Below are 13,518 nucleotides of genomic sequence, written 5' to 3' on the forward strand. Positions count from 1 at the left end.
GAAGAATTAGACATTGGTAGTGATTGGAAAAAGCTGTTAGCTAAAGCAAAAAAAAAAAAAAACAAAAAAAAAAAAAAACAAAAAAAAAAAACAATTATTATACATAGAATAAATTACAATAGGAACAAAAGTGATTTGTGATCAGAAGCAGGATGTCGGAGCATGAATTTATAGGAGTAATAGGGTTAATAGAGTAAGATATATTTTTAAGCGTTACAGGGTGAAATGAGCAAAGAGAAGCAAATAAATATACTTAAGTTGTAGATATGGGTATGGGAATGAAAACACAAAATAATCTAGTAAATTTCTGACGGCAAAATTGTGCTATAAATTATAATTGTATGCTCTCTCTCTTAAGAGTCTTGTGGAAACAGGGGCAACAAAAAGATCGTGACAACGGGAAACCTCGGTATTTCAAGAGAGAAATGTGACTAGGCTGCAGGTGATGCTAACTGAAAACTGGGCCACAGCGACTTCATGCACCATCTGGAGCAATTACCAGTTTCAGGAGAGAGAGAGATATAGATACTGAGAGAGACAAGCCTGCGCAGGTAGCGTTCACACGTCACTGAGCGAGCCTCTTAATTTGTCTTCTCCGGATAGGTTGACCCACCGACGCCCTAGGCTAAATAGAGGCCGCTGCTATCAACGCATTCAAGTTTTTAAGCAGGTTCCGTGGCTAAGACGGTCTACTGTTCTAGCTTTGCTCAATCGTAAACGAACGATCCAGCTGTGTTTAGGCGTGTGCTTCTAAAAACGCTCCTTCTCGTAAGAAACGAAGTTTAAACGAATTAGATTACTTCTGCCCCACAGTGTGCAATATGCCCAAGAACTAGAAAAAAAACAACAACAACTCACCTCCAAGGCAATAAAGTGTAAGGTAAGTTAATTCTTTACATAATTTGATTATTATATATTTAATACTATAATAGTTGCATTTTTTTCTGTAAAGAAAACATCACCTTGTGAAAGTTTTGATGTAAACAGAGGTACGCTGTTGAACATGAACTGTTGGAAGGCTTAACGTTATATAGAGATTGATTGAGATTTAGCCATTATTAGTCTATGGAAAGCAAAATAATAAGTGAAATATTATTTTGTCGAGCGCGTGTTTGGCTGAAAACATAACGGAAACGTTGTGCGGTTAAATACACGAACATTAAGACGTGAAATCGGTTTTTAACTGAACTGTTGGAAGGCTTAACGTTATATAGAGATTGATTGAGATTTAGCCTTTATTAGTCTATGGAAAGCAAAATAATAATTGAAATATTGGCGAGCGCGTGTTTGGCTGAAAACATAACAGAAACGTTGTGCGGTTAAATACACGAACATTAAGACGTGAAATCGGTTTTTAACTGAACAGTTGTAGAGTAGCTTTAGTTATAGTGTGCTGTTACAAGAAAAGCAGTGTTCACTACAGTCCCCAGGGGTCCCGTTACACCAGTAAAGATCCAACAGGTGCACATATTTGTTGTTCACTTCCGGAATCCTTCCTCTGGTGGTGGCACCGGGAACAAAACCTTTGTACTATATATATAGTTAAAGAACATACTTCTACACATACGCACACATTATGAAAATAATGATAAAAGCCAACAACTGTATTATTATTGTATTTACAGTAAATTACTACATTAACTAACGCCTTCAACCATTTAGGTGTGTGAAATTATCTTTTTTAGGCTTGGTTTTATTTCTACATAAATGTAGGCAGTTTAACTTTTTTCATCTAGAAAGTAATCAACTTTTGTTAGGTTGTCATAAACTGTGTCAGAGTTGAATTTTTTTTTTAAGTGAGGAATGAATTGCAAAAGCAACAACAAGACACAAACTGTGACGTAGAAAATGATTTTCGTAACACCACGAGATGACAAATGTTATTAACCTTCATTAAAGTTAGGCATAGTTCTTACTTCCCCTCTTACAAAGTCGAAAAGTTTGAAGTACCTTAGCATTGTACGCCCTAGATAATGTGTTTTCTACTATCCAAACCTGTGTAACCCTTATTATCTCGAGTAACCCCCGTTTTTTTTTGGTGGGGTTACAAACCCCAAAATTATTTTGTTTTCTTGAGAAAAACCATAATTTCTGTAAACATAATATATATTCAAATTCTTCCTCTCAAATTCGATTACTAATAACAGAAAACATCCGGGTATCTATCATTAAGAATCCGAATATTAGTCATTGATTAAGTTGAATCGCTTGAAGTCGTACAGACTCCACCCAAGTAGTTATGAGTGAAAACGTTTGCACCCAAACAACTTCCGCAATATCTTCCTTAATTGCAGAACGAAGAACAACCTTAGAAAACATCCGGGTATCTATAATTAAGAATCCGAATATTAGTCATTGATTGAGTTGAATCGCTTGAAGTCGTACAGACTCCACCCAAGTAGTTATGAGTGAAAACGTTTGCATCCAAACAACTTCCGTAATATCTTCCTTACTTGCACTCCACCCAAGTAGTTATGAGTGAAAACGTTTGCATCTAAACAACTTCCGTAATATCTTCCTTACTTGCAGAACGAAGTGCAACCTTTCTGGTTGGCTGTTACTTGATTTCGGCCTTGATGAAAGGAGGTATCTCTGGGCCTGAAGCTCGAGAGAATAATCTTGTTTTTATTTTCTGTATCTAGATCAGGTGGTTCGGTAGTCTAAAAATTTCACTTAGTTTTGCATATCTAGCCTGAAGAGAGAGAGAGAGAGAAAAAAAAATCGGTTATATATCAAAGCATGTCAAAACAAATGCTATAAACAAATAATATTTCTTTATTTTTAAATAGGATATCGTGTTAGCTGCCACGTGTTAAATATGAAGAGCTTGGATAATACTTTATTTTGCACGTTTAATAACTGTAGAAATAACCTACAAATTCCGAAACGTTAGGCTTACGAATAACAATTTTTGTTAGCCATTTTGTGTTAATATCAGGCTTGACTGTCAACTACATACACACACGAGCGCCGCATACAGTTTTACTTATTTATGGACAGACCCGAGTTATCAACTATAGAATGACTATTATAAAATTGAATAAAGTAATGCCCCCCCCCCCAGTGGCACAGCGGTATGTCTGCGGACTTACAACGCTAGAAGCCGGGTTTCGATACCCGAGGTGGGCAGATCACAGATAGCTCATTGTGTTCACCGTCAATTTTATAAAACACTCACGATTCCACAGTAAGGAGCGCGATTTTGTATTTTCGATCACGGGACGCGAACAGTAGACCCTCAGTTTTCCAGTACGGCACGCTAGCCACTAAGCTACTCTAGGCCTATTTCAATACCAATAGTTTTAAAAAGGGCATGGACCCACAAGCAATTTGGAGCACAAATAGCGTAGAAAAGCGTGTTTAAAAAACCAATATCTCCATACTGACCCTATAGGAAATTTTGAGGTTGAGTTGAGTATCAAACGAGGCATAATGACAATATATTTCATTAAACTATAATAGTTTCTGCTTTACTGACTTAAAAATGTAATAATTATCTGTCAACTGGATATTTTATGTTTGTATTATGGTTTCAACAATCTTTCTTGTATAGCAAATCATGAACCATTATTTTATTTGTGTTTGTTTGAAGTTAAACACAAAGCTGATCTTGCTACTCGATTACAGTAGCCTAAGTGTTAACAGTTGTTGCTGTTGACTGGCTGCCTTGCCTCTAGCTTATCAGTTCAAAATCAAGAAGGGCTAGCGCAAGTAGCCCTTGCGAAGCTCTGCGTGAATATTCGAAACAAACGCATACAAAAAAAAAAGTTTGTCGACTGCTAATTAGCAACGAATGAAGACAACTTTATCTCGTTGAAACGCTGTACACTTTTCACTACGTTTTCTTCGTTACCCATTCAAGCCGTCTACAAATTTTAATGTTTCAAAATAGATTCCTCGTCATCAAAGTGAAACGCATATATATATGTAAACAAACATACTATTGATGTTCTAATTAGTCCCGTTGTTGATGTTTTCTATGAAGTTTACATATCAAATAAGTAATTACTTTCACCAAATTTTCTTAGTTTTTTTTAACGATAAGAGTTGTAACAGACAGAAACACGAAATTAGTTATTAGGTTGCAATACGTAGACACCACTAGTAGTTAAAAGTGTAGAACGAAGCCGGTAATCAGAGGGATGGGGATATATGAGAATTTCTTATGAACAGAGGGGGGGGGGGGGATAAATGAGAATTTCTTATAAACAGAGGGGGTTATATGAACATTTCTTATAAACCACAACATATATAATGTAACCTCTCGTAAGTTTCAGATTAAAACATAAAGGAATATATAAAGGAAGATAAACACTTCTTAAATACGATTTTTTTCTTTATTATTATTTTAAGTCACTTTACCGTACAGATCTGCACTTTTTGTAACCCATGACTACTTGGCAGAAGAACCAAAAATATTGTATGTGTCGTCCTATCTTGCGTCTGTCTGATGCTTTAGCGAATAGTAGTGATCATCTAATTATTCTGCTGTTTGGGTTTGGTTGGTATTTAACCATTTATCTTTTTGTTACACAATATATGCTGTTGAATATCATCTGCAAGTATAGTCATATAGTTCAGCCGTGAGGACGTTATAATGTGACGACCAATCCCACTCTTCGTTGGTAAAAGAGTAGCCCAAACGTTGGCGGTGGGTGGTGATGACTAGCTGCCTTCCCTCTAGTCATTCACTGCTAAATTAGGGACGGCTAGCGCAGATAGCCCTCGTGCAGCTTTGCGCGAAATTCAAACAAACGAAACCTTAGAAGCTATTACAGGATGCTACAACGTACTTGAAGAGTTGGGAACTCCATGACTTTAATAGTAAATAACACGGAAGTAGTTTCTTGAATTAAAAAATATATATATTACAAGATAATCGATCCTAAGGGTTTCGTACTCCGATAAACGAATTTACCATATTTGTTCGCGTACAACCAGCATAATGTTGTAATTTTTACAGTTTTCCGTAAATAGGAACTGAGTGGAGCAGTCAATCACAAAGCTGCTGTAACTGATGCCTAAAAAATGTCGGTAAATTTCCGGGTCACTTTCATTTCGAAAAATCACAATTTGCATTGGTAAACCGAAACAGTTCTAGCGTTTGTTATTAAACACAAAGCTACACAATGGGCTGTTAGTGCTGTGCTCATCACAGGTATCGAAACCCGAATTTTAGCGTCATAAGTCCAGACACTTGCCGCTGAGCCACTGGGGGTGTTATAGGAGAAACAAAACTCTAGGAAAGACAGCTTGAAAGTGATTAAGTTACTTAACCAAGATATTTATACTATTTTTGAGAACAATAATATTTTTTATGGCTTATACATCTTTTGGCACATTGTTTATTGATATGTTTAACAGTACTTCGAAATAGGGAACTGTACATTCTTTACAGACTTCTAAACTTTAGTGTTTGGAAGCAAGTCATCTGAAGGAAATGGATAATTATCTTTCATAACGAAACAGAGCAGAAAGATGCTAATTGAGTTGTTAGATTGCGCAAAATAAATTCGTAAAAAAAACAACAACACATTTTAAGTTATCATATCAAAATTGTGTGAACCTATCGAAGCTTTGTTGACGTCTAACGTTTAAGCTTTGAAACAGAAGCCTGGATTCCCATGATTCCGAAAGACTTGCAGGTTTGCCAGGTCTTGTTTAATAGTACCAATTATATGCTAGGTTGCCATTCCAGCCTTAATGCCCCGGTTTCAATAAAAAACGTCATACGTAAATTATTGTAATACACCCGTTTCGTCACACTTTTAGTTCCGTTATGCAATATAAAACTTCTTTATTTTTAAACACCGATAATTAGGCTTAAGTCTCCATGGAACAAATGATCTTCTGATTTTTGTTGCAAATGAGTTTATAGCTCTCCTCCAGTTTTAATTTCGAGGCTTCAATATATTTTTCTTTTGCCAATTTTCCTACTTTACTAGTATTTTAAAAATCTGCTTTTTAACACCCAGTCTGAGAGCTAGGGACACTTTTTTTTAGGGGAGTTGATTCCAAAACAAAGGTTTCCGGAGCTCTATCTCTAAAGATGTGAATTCCGTGAAATATCTCAATTGTCCACCAGCGTGGACGAATACACACTCGTTTCCAAGCTATGAGAGAGCATAACTCGTACCCCTCCATTCAGATTTCTACACAAAACACAGTAGTGGCCACACATGTTGCGCAATACTAGACCTGGTTTCTCAGCTCCATAAAGATGTTTTCTACGCGTGTTCTGTCGATAGAGATGGCCGAGGAAAGTTCAGCTAAGCTTACTTACTGCAGTAAGGTGGCTAGTGTGGTACTTGTCTGAACATGAACACTAAACTATTGTGTGCAAGAGGAACAGTCCACCTCCACACCACTAAACTCTGCATTTTCGTGGACAAACATTATTGAGAAGTGAGATCTTTGGGTAGTAAAGTGTGGGTTAGATAGAGCCCTTTATTAGAATATATATTTTTTTTCTTTGGGTCTAACTTTAATACCGGAAACTGTAACACCCTTTGTAGCCCACCCACTTCCACGAGGTCGGTTTCATCGACTCTCGGACTGGGTGTTAAATACATCCGTTTAAATATTGACATTAGCCAATGTATCATGATATTATATTTCTTCAAATACCAACAGCTTCGCACCAATTTAGTTATACCTACTTCCTAGAAGCAACTAACACAAACAAACCTCAACAATCAAAGTGATCTCTTCAAGTCCGTCTATTATTGTGTTGTTTGCAGAGAGTTTCGAATGTGGCAGCTGTAATCAATTATTTTTTCTCTCTAACTTTACATTCGTTTCATAAGCTGAATCTTTAGATCGACCACTTATGTTTAGGATAAAATAAATTACAGGTGGTTTGATATGAGTAACTATTTAGCATACAGACGTCCTAACATACAGAATTTCTCCCACGTATTAAAATAATATAAAGTTGTTGTTCCATTTGTTTGAAACAGAAAATAAAACAAAACGACAACGTAACAATCGACAAGTTCCTTTATATTAGCGTATAAAGTTCTTTGATTTCCAGAATGTATTAGAACAATGATCACCTAGAAAAGGACCCAAAGAAATCCACAACTTTTTTTTTTTCAGTAAATAAAATCAACTAGTTATTTTCAACTACTGTTCTATGTGGAGAAACATCAAAGATGTCCTCCAAGGCGATTTTACAAAAACACTTTAACCCAACTGTCAACGTCACGGAACGCTGAATTCTTTTTAAATCAACGTTCTGAAAGTCATGTAATAAAAACTTGATTCTTCCATAAGTGGGTTTGTAATACTGTCAGAAACGCAATGTTCTTTAATTATACCGTACAATTCACGCCGTTTTTCATGGTCTTTGTGACAAGTTGGTCATCAGTCTTTATAGTATTCAGTAAAGTACATTGTCAAGTATAATATATGGTTCTCTATACGTTGGTAAACATGATGTTGCTTACGTAGAAATAGGTATGGTAATTCTCACAAGAACGATCAGGTAAACTTCCTAGTATAGAAGTTTCTTTTGTGACGTCATACCACCACGTGCCAGTCTTCTTAGCCAAAGATATCCTATACGAGGTGGAAAACTTGCTCTGTTTAAATATTCAAAAATAATTTACTACGCTTTCTTAGGCTAGTTTTTTTGAAGTTAAACACAATGCTACACAATGGGCTATCTGTGCTCTGCCCACCACGGGTATAGGAACCCGGTTTCTAGCGTTGTAAGTCCGCAGACATACCGCCGTGCCACTGAGATGGGGGGGAGGGGGAGAGCTTTCTTAGGTATCGTTTACCGAAATAAACATGTTTATGCAATACTAACCAAAGAGTACTGTTTTTTTTTAATTACACAACTATCGAATAGAAAGTAACTTGACTGGGACACGTAAGGAAAATTAACCTTAAGCACTAGTGCCCGGAATAGATGTTCTCTTGAGACATCTGTGTATGTACATATATAGTTATGTGATGAAAAGTCTGGTATAATGTGACCTTTGAGAAACAAAGTTTATATACAAATGAAAAGAAAAAAAGTTAGATAAAAAAATTTAAACACAAAAGGGTTGTTCTTTTAAAAGCAAGACTTGTATAAATTTGTTTGGCTTACATAAAAGTTTATATATATATTAATAAAATACACGTGCAAGAGTTCGAATTTGGCTCGCTATCATGGTAGACCAGTAATAAATCAATCAGGTTAACAATTATGCATTCGTTCTAATCATATTCATCGTGACTTCTAGTGGAAAAACGCTGTTTAATATATATATATATATATATACAGCCCCCCAGTGACACAGCGGTATGTCTGCGGACTTACAACGCTAGAAACCGGGTTTCGATACCCGTGGTGGGCAGAGCACAGATAGCCCTTGTGTAGCTTTGTGCGTAATTAAAAACAAACAATATATATATATACACACACATTATCTGTGTAGCTCTTCTTTATACCCCCCTCCTTTTCCTTTTCATGCTACCAGTCCACAGATATTAGTTTTGTGTTGCATATTTATTTCAAAATATTATACGATAGCGTTGAAATCAACCTCGTTTTTGTCACATTAATGAACCAACCACGTCCCTTAAACCTACTTCCCTCGAGCTGGACATCTGCTGTTATATTAAAAATGTGATAAACGCGACTAGATAGGCATCTCCGTGGAAAGGTGTATCGTTCCAGTTCATGTAATAATACTCTACTGAGCAGGCGGCACGCCTTTATTAATGTAACGGCGCATATCACAAAGTGACACAAAGCCTTTAAAGTTACTACAGGCTCTTTAAAACAAGAACCTGTCTTATATCATGTTTTTGTTTATTAGTATATATATATGTATTTAAGCAAGTTATCCCTGAGAATTTAAATATCGAGCACATGTAAAAGTTATTTTAAATAACCTAAACAGAATTTATGTCAAAGTTACGTATATAATTTAATAAGGGGGTTGATTTGTTGCGTAAACAGGGAGCTTATGTTCGAGATAAGTAGGTAACTTAAGAAAGGAAATGATGCGTGAGTTATATAGGACACGTAAAGAGGGATTTATGCGCGAAGGGTACAGGAACTGATGAGCGAAACGCAAAGAGCTGATGTGCGAGATACGTAGAAAACAAAGGCGTGAACTGATCCCTTGGGGAACTGATGAGATATATATGTGGAGGATTTTACGCAATCGGTTCAAGAAGATCCAACTAGAACGTTATCATAATATAAATTATCACTTATTAATACCTATAAACTATTCTATGTATAATTTGTTCATCGGGTCGCATCAACAAAGACAATCAAAGCGTTTAATGGCATAATTAATTGTTTAAATTTAATTTTGAAATGGTTACAAATGCAATTCCTTATTCGTTTAAAAATATGGTGGTTAGTTTCGAAGCTCAATACAATATTGCCCCCAAGTGGCACTGCAGTAAGTCTGTAGGTTTATAACGATAACAAAAACTGGCTTTCGATACCTGCAGAGGGCACAGCACAGGTATCCCATTTTGTAGCTTTCTGCTTGACAACAAACAAAAAATACAGTAATGAAAACCATAACAAAAAATTCTATTGTCAGGTGTTTAAAGGATGTCATACTGTAAGAACAAGTAATATAATAACTGGAAATGTAATCAAATACCTCCTTGTATTCCAGGAAATAAAACATCTTATGGTAATCGATCCCAAGCCGGTGTTTTCTTCTTCTTCCTGTTACCATGATTACGGACGTACCTCTTCGTTCAGTGACTGTTACCAGAATCCTCTGATGAAGATGTACAACCGCCATCATTTAGGATCTCCCAAGCAGGCTACAGTGTATCCTGATCCATTGTCCGTCGTGCCTCTACCACGTTCCGTCCATTCCATTGCAATGAACCTGTCTCCCGTATTCGATTTGGGTATGCCCTTTGACCTCTCCTTGCATAAGAACAGAGTTCCCGCTGACGACCGACCACAGTTCCAGTCTGCTGTTCAGGACGACAGCCAAGATGACGGACCGTTAGACCTTCGGGTCTCGTACAAAAAACGGTCTTTTCTGTCAAACCATACTCCACACAAGTCGCACGTTCATGATCTCAAAGGCACACCCTTTGGTAACCTTGGAGACGAAGCCTCGTCCTCAGGGTTACAGATGATTTATCCTCGTCCTCTCCACCCACTATTTCTAGAGTCGATCTACAAAATTGAACACGACAAACCAGCTTTTCCGGTTTTTGGCCAACCTGAATGTGCTTCAACGACCATTCACTCTCGATACCCTTTTTATGACGCTTTTCTCAATAACCGATCTTCATCTTTCGACTTTGTACGAGCACAAATCGAAAAACTCGGTAAGCCTATGCACGACGTACTTTATCCACACTCCAATAAATCAAAAGAACGTTATTCCTGCAAGTTCTGTGGTAAAGTGTTCCCTCGCTCGGCGAATCTCACTCGCCATCTTCGGACCCACACGGGAGAACAGCCGTACAAATGTAAATACTGTGAAAGATCGTTCAGTATTTCTTCCAACCTTCAGCGCCATGTCCGTAACATCCACAACAAAGAGAAGCCCTTTAAGTGTTCGATGTGCGATCGAAGTTTTGGACAACAGACCAATCTGGATCGACACTTGAAGAAACACGAATCAGATGGACCAACCATTCTTGACGATTCTCCAAAACAAGCCAAAATCATAGATAGAACAGACACATATTTTGACGAGATTCGGAATTTTATCGGTAAGGTTACTGATTCTCTGCCCACTGATGTCCACAAAGCTCTTAACTCTGCTCTGGACTCTAATTTTTCCATCACTGATCAACTGGAGAGAAAACAGTTCCTACCGTTAATAAAGAAGCCGCCTCAACAAAAAGCATCAATCATCCAAAGTCAAGTTGATGATGACGATGGTAAAGGAAGCTTAGAATACGAGGTTCCCACTAAGATAAAGAGGAAAGAAAATGATGTAGAAGATTATAACTTCAGCTCTGACAGGAACAGTGACATGTCTCCAAGAGACACAACGAACTCCGAGGGGGACAGTCAATCCACTGATGATCGAGAATTGTCCATTTCTTATGAAACTAAAACTAACGACTCTCAGAGTTCCGATGAAACTGAAGAGGAAACAGCTGCAGAACACGTGAATGGTGATGATAAAGATTGACAATGCTCAACCGTTAGAACGTTCCCTGCTCATATGTCTGGCAGCCATAGAGACTAGTCAGAAGCAACAGATCATTTAAACGAGAAGAGGGAAATAGCTCAGTCACCGTTTTCTGTTCAAATGTGACTTTTGTCAAGTTTCTCCGTCAGTAAATTTATCTTTCTTAGAGTTCTAGTCATTGATCAGCCATATCTATATTCAGAAGAGTTTATTACTAATATTACACAATATAATATTTTTAACCCGTTCAAATAACTGTATATATAATATATTGACAAAATAGAACTGGAAACTAGTTTATTTTTGTTATTAATAGTTCTACATACTAATATAAACACCACGTTCAATTCGATAATTATGAACCCTACACTTTAAAATAAGTAAGCAAATATTTCCTTTTAAAACGACTCTAGTGTTCGATCATCGAAAATAAACTAGTTAAATTTCTTATCTATTTTGGACTTATGTGGATCGTACGGGCAGACAAACACAGCTAATTGTCCCGTGAAGACCAAAATTCTTCCCTTTCTCTTCTCAAGAGTTTGTTTTAATTTTACGATGAACAGAAAATGGATGTTACAAATATTTTCTGACCTCGGATACCAAGACAGTAGTTTTAAGATGCTAGCAGCCACGTAGTTCTTTTTGTCAAGGCAAACAATGTTGATAGATCTGGATCATATTTATCGTCCACTTTCAGAGCAGGCCATGACCTAATTTTGACATTAGTACCAATGTCTATATTTCTTGTACAGATAGATACCAGAACGTGTCTTTCAGTGGTCATTGATCTGGTTGGGCTTACCAGCTATAACGATGTCTTCGCAATGATGATCTTAAAGAGAAAGGAAACGTCTTTAGATGGAGATTCCAAACTTGTCTTTATGTATGGATACTGTGATGTATGCTTGTACGACGGACTATACGACGACGATTATCGTAATCGAAGTGAATCAGAAGCATAAAAGCGACTAAAATTACAACAATTTGAGAATTGATCTCAGGAGAGTAATCTAAGCACAAGTATCTATCATAAAATGTGTTTAAACTCAAGAGCAAATAAAAAATAATTTTGACGTGTTTTGTTAAAAAAAAAGAATAAATGAAACGACAATAATAAAAGTAAGTTTTCTTTGCCAACCTAGCTTCCATCATAAGTCATAACATATCAAAAAACTTTATCAACAATTTGACACCCTAAAGCACTTCAATCATTTGTTTCATCAGCTGTTTTTCTACGGCATAAAAAAAAGCTACAATCGTTATGCTTTCCATTGCAATGTGATCAGTTTATATATATGAAAACTTTGCAAAATAGGCTCATCTTTCCAAGATATAGGTTAAAACGCAAAAGCATCCTCCCGTCAGTAAAGACGTATTTGTGCGCGTAACGTCAGAAGACAAAATTCGAAATGGCCTCCATCCACGCCTGCGTGTTTCCTTTGAAATGTGTCGTTTGTTTAGATACATCACCAAGTGAGAAAACTTGTATCGTTTATCGAATAGCTAGCTTCACTATTAATCCGGAGTCTCTCTATATAAAGTGTTATAATAATTTCGTTACCTCTATGATTGTGTTAAGTTAATTACTATGAAATGAGGAAAAACTAAATCCGTCCAAGTAGGATATATATATATTTTAAACACCAATTAGAGCAAGCTATTACGGCGACGTTTGTTGACGATTTATATGGTATATATTGTTCTATAAGTTGTTCTACTTGTAAATTTGTATTGATGTATAATTGTAGATTTGTTTTTATAATCGGAAGTTTCTAGATGTTTTACTTTTTTTTTCTTCTGTGATTATTTAGATTTAAACTATTTAAGATGAGTGTGATGAGATGTAGTTTGTCAGAAAAATAAAAACATTCCATTGGAAAAAAAAGCACACCACTGTATAAGTGGGCGATTTTTCCATTTTAAGACGCTTAGTTTCGTTAGTCTCACGCAGAATATGTATAGTTAAAATATTTATTTATAAATAAAACCAGAAAATTATTTATTTTCGTAAACGGAAAGGTTAAATAGAATTTACGATAAATATATAGAGCTAGGAAAGTGGTCACTTTTTTAAATGTAAAATTCACATGTCACAAAAATACGTTGATATACAGGGTGACCGAAAAATCTAGAACCGCACGCATTTCAACGAATTTTACAGAATGTGTTCCACGTATACGTGTCAATGAATTTGTTGTTTCTGATGTTCGGTATCCCTGGTCGTCTCTTTGTACACATGTACCTTGGACAGTCTCCAGAAAAAAGCAATCCATGGGAGTCAAGTCCGGAAATCTTGGGGCCCATTCCTGGGGACCACGTTTGTCAATCCATTGTTCTGGAAATATTTCATTCACGTATCTGAAATTAAGAAAAGCTGGTTCCAGAC

At 36.4% G+C, this 13,518-nt stretch overlaps 1 protein-coding gene across 1 annotated transcript; it reads left to right on the top strand.

The window, feature by feature from the left end:
- Positions 1-783: 783 nt before the first annotated feature.
- Positions 784-11,251, top strand: LOC106466176 (MDS1 and EVI1 complex locus protein EVI1-A-like). Its single transcript, XM_013926419.2, has 2 exons — positions 784-880; positions 9,636-11,251. The coding sequence occupies exon 2, from the start codon at positions 9,651-9,653 to the stop codon at positions 11,127-11,129; it is 1,479 nt and encodes a 492-aa protein (XP_013781873.1). The 5' UTR covers positions 784-880; positions 9,636-9,650; the 3' UTR covers positions 11,130-11,251.
- The last annotated feature ends 2,267 nt before the right edge of the window (positions 11,252-13,518 follow it).

Source organism: Limulus polyphemus, unplaced genomic scaffold (assembly GCF_000517525.1).
Source record: "Limulus polyphemus unplaced genomic scaffold, Limulus_polyphemus-2.1.2 Scaffold2178, whole genome shotgun sequence".
NCBI lineage: Eukaryota > Metazoa > Arthropoda > Merostomata > Xiphosura > Limulidae > Limulus > Limulus polyphemus.